This window comes from Podarcis muralis, chromosome 5 (assembly GCF_964188315.1).
Source record: "Podarcis muralis chromosome 5, rPodMur119.hap1.1, whole genome shotgun sequence".
Taxonomy (NCBI): Eukaryota; Metazoa; Chordata; class Lepidosauria; order Squamata; family Lacertidae; genus Podarcis; species Podarcis muralis.
In genome coordinates, this window is record NC_135659.1 from 100,240,107 (window position 1) to 100,250,294 (window position 10,188).

At 51.3% G+C, this 10,188-nt stretch overlaps 1 protein-coding gene across 1 annotated transcript in view; it reads right to left on the bottom strand.

Annotated features, from left to right (window-relative positions):
- VSTM2L (V-set and transmembrane domain containing 2 like) overlaps window positions 1-9,539 on the bottom strand; it is an 87,771-nt gene extending 78,232 nt beyond the window's left edge. Inside the window, exon 1 of the mRNA XM_028735656.2 lies at window positions 9,027-9,539. Coding sequence (XP_028591489.2) covers window positions 9,027-9,138 — 112 coding nt within the window. The 5' untranslated portion in view covers window positions 9,139-9,539. The remainder of the gene's footprint in view (window positions 1-9,026) is intronic.
- Between the last annotated feature and the right edge of the window lie 649 nt (window positions 9,540-10,188).

Genomic DNA, 10,188 nt, shown 5'->3' on the forward strand with positions numbered 1-10,188 from the left:
AGGGGCTAAAAGATGTGTGAAGCATGGCAGGTCTTGAAAACACCCCACTCCTTGCCACCAAGGGTTAAACAAGAGGTGATGGTGGATGGAGACCCAGCATCTCAAGGGCAGCTGATGCTTTGCTTGCACAGGACACAAACACACTTCCTGCCAGATATGGCGAAAACATCCCAGGGACCTCGTCATCCGCTGCCCTACTGATGTTGCAGCAGGTAACTGTAGACCTAGCAAAGGCTGAAAAGGATGCCGTGCAAAAGACCCAGAAAACATGCTCTTCACAACCCCAGCATCTCTCCAACTGCCTTGTCATGGGTGTGTGATTGTGACCTTGGGTATGCCTTAAACCTGTGGGTGGCCGCTAGCCTCCTCAGTGGGCCACTTGAGGGGGGGGGTCATAGGCAAGAAGCCATCACTCAACCCACCCGCCTGCCTCCATCAAGCATCCACACCGCAAGTTCTGGTTGGGGCAGTTTTCCTTTCTGGGGTTTAGCCAAGAGAAGGGCACTGAGGGGTTGTGTGTCAACCAGTATGACATGGGGTAGATTTGATCCACAAGCTACCAGCTGTAGACCACTGACCTAAACCTGAAACAGCTGGAAGATGGAGAGCTGGTTGCAAAATGCTGACTGCTATCTCCTTTCAGCTGCTTTCCTCCTCCTCCCCTCTCAGTCTTCTTTCTGTGTCTTCTTCAACTGTCTCAGTGGCAGAAACCTTATTTGCAAGGGAAAGCGTCCGGGATCATTCTCTGTCTGCTATCTACAACCTTAGGGTACAACTGCCAGTCAGAGTCGACAATGCTGGACAAATAACCTGACTCAGTATCATAGGAACCGAGGAAGCCACATTCCACGGTGTCAAACAGAGCTCATCTCTGCTGACCAAGGAAAGGGGTCGGCTTTAGTTCTTGGCTTTGCTGTCGCACATGTTTTGAGAATTCAAAACTAGGAATGAAATCCCACTTCCCTCCATCTTGGCCATTGCAAACAAGCCTCTCAGGGCCCGGGAGGTGGGGTGCAGGGACATTTTATGGGGTGGGGGTGGGGAGTTGTGTCAGAAGCAATTTCACTGGATGAAGGCCTGCATCACAGCAGCAGGAAAACACAGGTGGGCGGAGAATTCGCCACTGGAAGCTTGAGGAAATCCAGCTGAATGCAAAGTGTTTGCAGGGAGATAATGGAGAGTGTAATCATCAGAGGCTGAGACAAAGGGGAGAGGAGCCAAATGAGGACAGGGGTCCAGCGAGGGGCTCTTAATTTTCTGGCCACTAAGCTAAGTGGCTTATCGATGGAGATTGAAAATGCAGTGGGGAAGGATGGCCACACACCTGGGGCTACTCTCCTGTAGCCGCCTAGCAAAGCATGCCCGTCCGCTGTCAGGCTCAGGCAGAGGAAAGTCTCTTGCTGGCAGGGAAGGAGGGCAAGCAGGCGTGGCACCGCCGGGCATTCGCTGACTGCCTGCAATGGAGGCATGAATAATTGAAGGGGAAAGCTAAGAGGCAGGGAGGTAGAGGAGGAGGAAGAGGAGGAAGAAGGGAGCAGGGATGTGCACTGCAGTAAAAACTGCCTCCTGGGGTGCCCTGGAGCCTGGCTAGCTGCTGGACACAGAGAAAGAGACGCCGAGCTGGAGGCTTTGTTTTGCTGCCTGCCTGGTTGGCAGAGCACACAGCCTACATTTCCAGGAAGCTCAAGGGGGGAAAGGGAGGGAGGGAGGAGGGGACTCCATCCACTCCTGCTGACCAATTAAAGAAAGAAGGGATTCTAACTGGCTACATGCTCACTGCAACATTGGGAAATTATGGTGGGCAGAAAGAAGGCTCTGAGACCCCGGTGCAAGGAGGGTCTGTTGGGTAGTTCGCAGAGGTCGTGGGTCAGCCGGAAGAGAGAAGAACCAGTGAAGGATGGAAGGTCAAAGGCTGGAGTTTCATCACAAGGTGTCCTTTACCTGCACAGGAAAAACCCTGACAGGGAAATGGGCTGAAACTGAAGCCTCAGGCTGGCATCAGAGGAGCTGGGGTGGTGTCTTCTGCATGAGATATTTGGGTGGCTTAATCCTACTGTGAAGAAGGACACGGTTAGTGCTGTGCCAATCTCCACCTGGTCCCAATAACTTTGTCAAGTTAAATCACCATGTTTTATTCCCATCTCATGACACCTCGGTGTGTAGACTGAGCAATTCAAGAACACTGATGAAAGCCTAGAAGTGATCTTTGCAATACAGTCCCTTGCATGGTGATGGGCGACCAGCTCCTGTGATCTACAAAACTACCGAGATCTGCAGCCTAACCCAGAGCAAAGCCCCCTCCTCAATCTCCTGGGCAAAAAAAGACGTCCCTGCCCTAATGCTTTTCCACAGGACCTCATCCAAGCTGGACCTGCACCCAACAGCATTTTGGAAATGAGCTCCTGGGGAGTTTTCAGAGACCAGATGCACAGCTTTCAGAGTGGGCCTCCCAAGCTGTTTGGGGCAGCTCAGCTTGAACCCTGCCACAATTTCCTCAAAGCAATTGCATAAATCCACAGGGGACTTGAGCCCGAGAGATGCAATACACCCTCTGGCCATTTGCAGCAGTGGAGCTGCAGAGCAGCAAATATCGAGCAGCCGGGCCTGGAGGTGTGGGGAGGAGTGTGCCTGGTCCCCACAGGCAAGGGAAGTCTCTCCTGCAAGAGGCTGTGGGCTTCAGGCAGGGGAGAGGAACAGCTTGACCACAGCTCCCATCATCCCCAATGATCAGCCACACCAACTGGGGCTGATGAGAGTTGGAGTCCTATGATACTTTGAGAGCCACAGACTCTGCCATTCCTGGCCTAAGGAGTTTCAGCTTTGTGGTTTTCCTTCTGGGAGCACCCTGGCCTCTCTTCTGCAGCCTGATGGTGTTACTGTTGTGTTTGGGGCAACCCAGTCAGATGGACCAGGTAACAACAACAACAACAACAACAACAACAACAGCAGCTATGATAGCCATCTTTAAATATCTCAATTGTTGTCACATAGAAGAGAGAACAAGCTTGTGTTCTCCTCCTCTCGAACCAATCCCTTCAACTTAGAAGAAAGGAGATTCTGACTAAATATCAAGGAAAACTTTCTGACAGTAAGAGCTGTTTGACAATGGAACAGACTCCTTTGGGAGGTGGTGGACTCTCCTTCCTTGGAGGTTTTCAAGCAGAGGTTGGGTGGCCATCTGTCAGGGACGCTTGAGCTGAGATTCCTGCATTGCAAGGGGTTGGACTGGATGACTCTGGGTGTCCCTCCCAACTCTACAATTCTATGGTTCTATTAGTGGAATAGTAACTGGGCCACCTGCTGGCGCATGTCAGGAATCAGGCCCCACCTGCCCCCAATACCTCCTTGCTTCCTTTGGGTCGGGCTCACCCAGTTTCTTCCAGCTTTCTTTTACAGCAGCTGCCATGAGGCTGGTCAGCAGCTCCCACTGGGCTTCCCCTCTTTGCTCCCTGCTGCTCTTTGGCTTAGATTCACAGCCTTTCTCTGGCATGCATATTTGTGGTATGACAAGGTAAAGGTGCATAAAAGCTTTAAAAACCATATAGTCAGGAAAGCATTGTATAATGTTTGGAATAGATATAAAGATCTATTGGAAAGTAAAACCCCCAGGTGGCTATCACCAATGGAAGCTAAGGAAGTGAAAAAACTTAACATGGACTCAAATTGGCCTAAATATTCTGAAATTTTAGAACAAGAAGGTGAAACATTGAAGCTTCAAAGTTTTGAGAAGCTAAAGCATAAAGTTCGAGACTGGTTACATTATCGTCAGATAAATGAGACATTTAAGCAGGACAGGAAACTTGGCTTTCAGGAGGAGAGGTCAAAGTTAGAAACAGAATTGCTAGAAACCAATACTAAGAACTTATCTAAAATGTATAATTTGCTGCTGAAATGGAATACACAGGACGAAACGGTGAGATCAGTCATGACTAAATGGGCACAGGATATAGGTCATGATATTGCGGCTGCTGACTGGGAACAGTTATGGACCACCGGTATTAAATTTACGGCATGTAGTGCCTTGAAAGAGAATATAATGAAAATGATCTATAGGTGGTACATGACCCCAGTCAAGCTGGCAAAGATCTATCATTTGCCCAATAATAAATGTTGGAAATGCAACGAGACTGAAGGTACATTCTATCATCTTTGGTGGACCTGTCCAAAGATTAAGGCCTACTGGGAAATGATTTATAATGAAATTAAGAAAGTCCTTAAATGGACATTTGTTAAGAAACCGGAGGCCTTTCTCTTGGGCATGGTCGGCCAATTGGTACCAAAGAAGGATAAGAATTTTTTTATGTACGCAACCACAGCAGCAAGAATCTTACTGGCAAAGTATTGGAAGATGCAAGAACTACCCTCTCTGGAAGAATGGCAGACGAAGGTGACGGAATACATGGGATTGGCAGAGATGACCGGCAGAATCCGTGACCAGAGGAAAGAGACAGTGGAGGAGGACTGGAGAAAATTTAAAATATATCTTAAGAACTACTGTAAAATTGAGGACTGTTAAGATGATAGGGGTAAGAAATCGAGAATTACAGCTGTAAATGGTAAAACTTATGTAAATCTAAAAGTGATTTGAGTTAAAATTGACTGAAGGGTTGCTGAAAAAATGTTAAAACAAGGATGTGGTGAAAGGAAGGTATGGGGAAGTCAAATTTTTGTTGTATGTTTTTGATGTATGTGTTTTGTTTTGTATTGTTTTTATATGTGTAAAAAACCAATAAAAATTACTTTAAAAAAAAAATAGATTCACAGCCTTTCTCAACCGATGGGTCCCCAGATGTTGTTGGACTACAACTCCCATCATCCCTAGCTAGCAAGGCCAGAGCTCAGGGATGATGGGAGTTGTAGTCCAACAACATCTGGGGACCCACAGGTGGAGAACCGCTGGCTTAGAACATAGGGAGTTGCTTTATACTGAGTGAGAACCAGTATAAGATGGAGTAAGTCCATCTAGCTCAGTCTTGTCTACACTGGCTGATGGCAGCTCTCTGGGGTTGCAAGCAGAGTTTTCTCCCAGCCCTTCCTGGGCCCTGCCACCTTCTGCCTCAAAAGGAGATGCTCTGCCACTGAACTATGGCTTCTTCTGTTTCAAACCTTCCCAGGCTATATGCACCCAGCATTTTATTCCAGAATCAATGGAGACGGAGCACTCTCCCGCCCCCTACATATCCCCCCAAAACCTAAATCTGTTGCATATTTCTTGCCCCCGAAAACTGCTTCTTGAGAAGCTGGTTTCGTTCTGAAAACAAAAGCTCACCGCAGACTGATTCTGCATTACTGCATCCACTTGAAAACGCATGTAGGTGGTCCCAGAAATGCAGGGAGGGGGCATACCCACACCTCCCCAATGACGCTGTGGGTGGTCATATAGCAAGATGATAATCCCCATAATTCCTTCTTCATTCATCTGGAGCACGTGCAGAAAGGAAAAGGCGCAGAGAGCCTAATCAAGGGGAGGCTTTTCAAATGTGTATCAGGTAACCCCCCCACACCCAAGTGGATGGCAGGATCCATGATTATGCTTGTCATTAATCACCTGTCCTTCACTCAAAGGTCCCAGGGTGGTTTGCAGCATTAAAACACAGTATTAAAAACAATTGGAAACAGCTTACACAGTCATAAAAACATACATCTCAAGGGTCAAAAGCTAGCAGGGAAGGTGTGCACGAATGATTCCGGATGGAGAAAACACATGTTTTTCTGTGTGCTACAAAAGGGTTAGCATGTTTGTAGCCCTAAACTCACGCCCTTCCTGATCCCACCATGCCTGTTGGGCTTCAGTCTTCCTCCATTTCCACACGGTGTCCTCTATCTCCTGGACTTGTGTGGTGCCTGGAATAGGTTCATGCCATCTCCACCAAGATACACATTCAAGGTTGTTGCGTTTTTTTACCTCCTCCTGTGAGACTCTCTTCACAGGTTTGCCTGTGACTGCCTGAAGTCAAACCCATCCCTTTGGTTCCCCCAATCTTTGAGCCAGGGCTTTGCCCGAGTCCAGTTCAGGGAAGGTGTCATGATGATGGCCAAGAGGAGGTGTCACTGGTGGGGATTATATAGCCAGCTCGCTTTCTGCCCCTGCCTTCTTTTCAATACGTCACCACCAGCTCTGTGGTTCATGCTCCTTGCTTCCCAGGGAGTTATTGTGGCCTCCGCCTCCTCATCTCGCTGTGCCAGGAGGAAGCCGTTCCAGCAAGTAATGAAATGGCCAATCTCCAATCTGCTAAACAGCCATTGATACCAGTTCCTTGCAAGCTGCACTTTCCTCAAATTGGTATTCACCTACTGATCGCGAGTGGCTTATTATACACGACCCACTTACTCACTGCTCCTCAGCCTCGTTAATAAAGGTTTTTGGTTGTGATTAAGTGAGTTGCTGCAGAACTACTCTTGGTCGCAGGCTCTGCAATACTGGGGCTCTTGCTGCTTCCCCGCTTTGCAAGAAACAAAACAAAGCAACCCCTAACAAATGGGTCTCTGACTCTTCCGGACTCAGGAAAGGCAGGCTGGGTCATAGAGCATGCTGGTCAAGCCAAGGAGGAATTGCTGCACCCAGGAAGCTGCCTGGGGCCTGCTCCCTAATGGGCGTGACACTGAAATCCTTCCCCTCTGCCTAAGCCTCACACCACTGCACAGCCAGATATGCAATGCAATCCGGTCCAGTCCCTGCCTTGCAACAGGGTGATATTAAACTTCCAGGACATTTCTGCACCAGGGGTCAGTGAAAGCAGCCAGCTCTGTCCCCAGAAGGGTAAGTTGACTAACTCCCCCAGCCCCACCAGTTGCTAACACAGCTTGCACATCTTCCCCTTGCCAGAAACTGGTTTCCTGGGCAAATGGAGGGGGAGGAGTGAAGAAGTGTTATGGAAGGCAAGGGGAAAAGCAGGGTGATGGAAACACTTCCCCAAACACTGCCAGCTCAAACTGCTGCCTCTCCTCCAGGGGTGTATCTGGTTCCCACCACATCCAGGGTTGGGGGGGGTGTTCCTTTTTATATAGGGTTCCCCTTGGTTTTTTCAGCTTGTTGTGGTGCCTGATTTATTTATCTTAAGGCACTCAGCTCATTTGCTGTTCCCAAAGAGGATGCCAGCCTCTTCCTTCTCCCTCAGCTTCTCTCCTGGATTTGTGCCCAAGCTCATCCTCACCTTAACCCCGGCTCCAAAAAGTCCTACACACTTTCTGGGAGGTCTTTGGACTTTAGCAAGCCTGTGAAGGAAGGGAGTTGTGCTATTCCAAAATCTCCAACCCCAGCTGGCGCTGCCACCAGGATGCAGGATCTGATTGAGGATCCATGTAATCCAGAGCCCTCCATCCAACAGCAACCCGCTAGATGCCTTCAAGGAAGCCCACAAGCTGGGCACAACACAGGACACTCCTGCCTCCTCCTCTGCTATCTGAGAGGTTTAAGGAAGGCCATTGCGGTGGTGCCTGTTCAAGGCTATTGTCTGGAGACCCTCTATGCTTCTCCTGCCACCAGGCTGCTTGCAGTCAGCTAAGACCCTCAGGCCTTGATGAAGAAAGTTCAAGGTACCCCCTTGGCAGTTTCTCTGGGACCAAACCACCCAGGAAGGCACCCAGGTGTTTTTGGTTTTTTTTTTAAGCATCCTGAGCAGCCAGGCTTTGCAGCTGAGTTCTTGGGTGTCTGTGTTGGAAAACTGGGCAGATGCTAAGAGCATGAAAGAGCTACTCTGGGCAGGAGCATCCTCGGAGCTGTGGGACAGGGGCTCTCCTGGGATTCCAGGTAAGAGTTACATCCCCAGCCCTGTGTAGATACTCCTTCAGGGGCTGAAAGTGGGACCTTCTGCTTTGGAAGCAGGTGCTTCCCACCTTCCACAGGTGAGGCCCACCATCTCCACCCTGCTGACTCCCTATGGACAGAAACTATTTATCACAACATCATGGAATTGTAGAGTAGGAGAAGATCCAAAGGGACGTCTAGTCCAACCCCCTGCAATGTGGACCAAGATCGTGGCCACAACTGAGGCAGAGAGGAAGGAAGGACGCCCTACAGAGAAACTCCAGAAGTTAGAAATAATCTGTCTGTTCCTGTGTACATGCAGTGTGCGTGCCTCCCCTCATAGATTCGGTTTTGTGCACACATCCGGCCCAGATGTGAGGTTTCTGACTCTTCCATATGCTTAACTGGGGGCTCTCTCCCCCCCCCCCAACAGCCACGCAGCCTCTCTTCCTCCCATACATCTCCTGCTCAGCTGTGCCAAACTGGAGAGCGGTTTCCCTGGGGAGGGGTCTCCCAGTCTTCCTTCCAAACAAAGGGTGGGATTTCGAGGAAAGACACCCCCCCCCACACACACACCGCATAAAAAAAGTTCTCTTCCTAACTTGCGCATATCCTGCCTCCCGTACCGAATCGCCAGAACTGATTCTGCCTCCCTTCGTGGACAGAAAAGAGGTTGCCTCGACCTCCCCCGCGCCGCCAGCCCTGCCCTCACAATCGCTTTGCCGCTTACAAACAACCAAGTCCGGGTCTCTCTCTCTCTCTCTCTCTCTCTCCACCCCAATCAACGCCCCGCAAACTGGCAAAAATTATATCGCCTCCACTTCCCAATCCACAACCGGAGGACTCGCAATTTCCATCCCGAGCAGTTAAAAATGGGTGAGGGGGAACGCGTTGGTCGTAGACAGCAATAGGAGAAGGACCACATTCTGCCTCGCGGTCCCAATTTGGGCAGAGGCACGATTCTGCCCGGACGCCAGGGGGTGCCCGTTGCCACCGCTCCCGGAGAAACCCTATTCGGACTCTGCGCCAACGCTCCGGACTTGCCCCCCCCCCGCAGCAACTAACACGGGGTAACTAACACGCCACCCATGAAAAATGGGGGGGGGGGAGAGATACGACTTTGTGCCCTACAAAGCTGGGTGTGGGTGGGTGTTTAAAGGGGGGTTACAAAGCGGACTATGCGGAGCGAAAGGATATTGAGCAGTTGATCATTTGGTGCGGGGGCACCCATAGGACCCACCCCACCCTGCGGCTCAGCACCCCCGCTCGGTCCACTCACCGTTGCCCGAGATCTGGTTCTCCCACTGTGGGGGCCGCGAGGAGGCTCCGAGCTGCAGGTAGAGTCCCACGGAGTGGCAAAGGGCCAGGGTCAGGCCGAAGGCGCCCCCCATCTTCTTCGTTGTCGTCCTCCTCCTCCTCCCGTCCGTCCGTCCGCCGCCCGTCTCACATCAGGGAGGGCCAGAAGCAGCCGGCGGCCCCCGCCCGATCCGTCGCCCCCGCCGCTGCTCCGGGTGGTGCTGAAGCCGCGGAGAAAGATGCTGAGCCGCCAATGCCTCGCCTCGCCCCGTCCCGCTCGCCTCCTCCTCCTCTTCCTCCTCCTCCTCGGCTCCGCTCTGCCAGCCGAAGACTGCGGGACTCTTCCCTACGGCGGAGGGCGCCACAGTGCAGCGGCTGCCGCGCGCCTCGCTCGCTCACTCGCTCGCTCTGCCGTCCGGCGGAGGGATCCGGCCGAGGGCTTGATTGATCGGCAAAGTTTCTCCAAGGGGATCGGTTTTAAAGCCGCGGCGGCGCGTCCCTGGCCTGGGGGGGGGGGGGATGAGGGGGGAGAGACAGGCACCGTCTTGCAAAATTGGAAGTGGGAGCGCGGATGAGACCCGCAGCTCCCCATAACAGGCGGCGGTTTTCTCCGCCTTCTGTTCTGCTTGGGGGGCAGTAAAGATGCTAGACTTTTGCAAAATAAAAGGGGGGCACCTAACATGAGGGTGTGCACGTCTCGTGTATTTAAACCCGTGAAATTTAGTTCGGCAGGGATTCTACTGTTGCCTCCCCCACCCACTTCACTACCTAAAAAGTGGGCGGGGGGGGGGTTCACATTTTCTTCTGGTGACAGGGTTGGGGGGGTCTGTTCAAGCCCACCTAAGAGCCCAGTCCTTATCCCCTTCGGTCCACCTCGCCCGCCTCAGTCCTTTCCAGGACATGCATCGGCGTGGAGGATTGACCTGACATTGCTGGACAGCAGCTGAATGCCCCCCTCGCCCTCCCCACCTTCACTACAGAATCAGACTCTGTGGTGCTGTATCTCTTCGAGACACGCCCGGGAAGTGGATTAGATCTCTCCTGCTTTATTTATCACCATATATAATTTATGGTGTTATTTTTAACAGGAACGCGCCTGCCTGCCTTGAGAACAAAGCGCATTTCTTTGCAAGCTCGTGCATTCC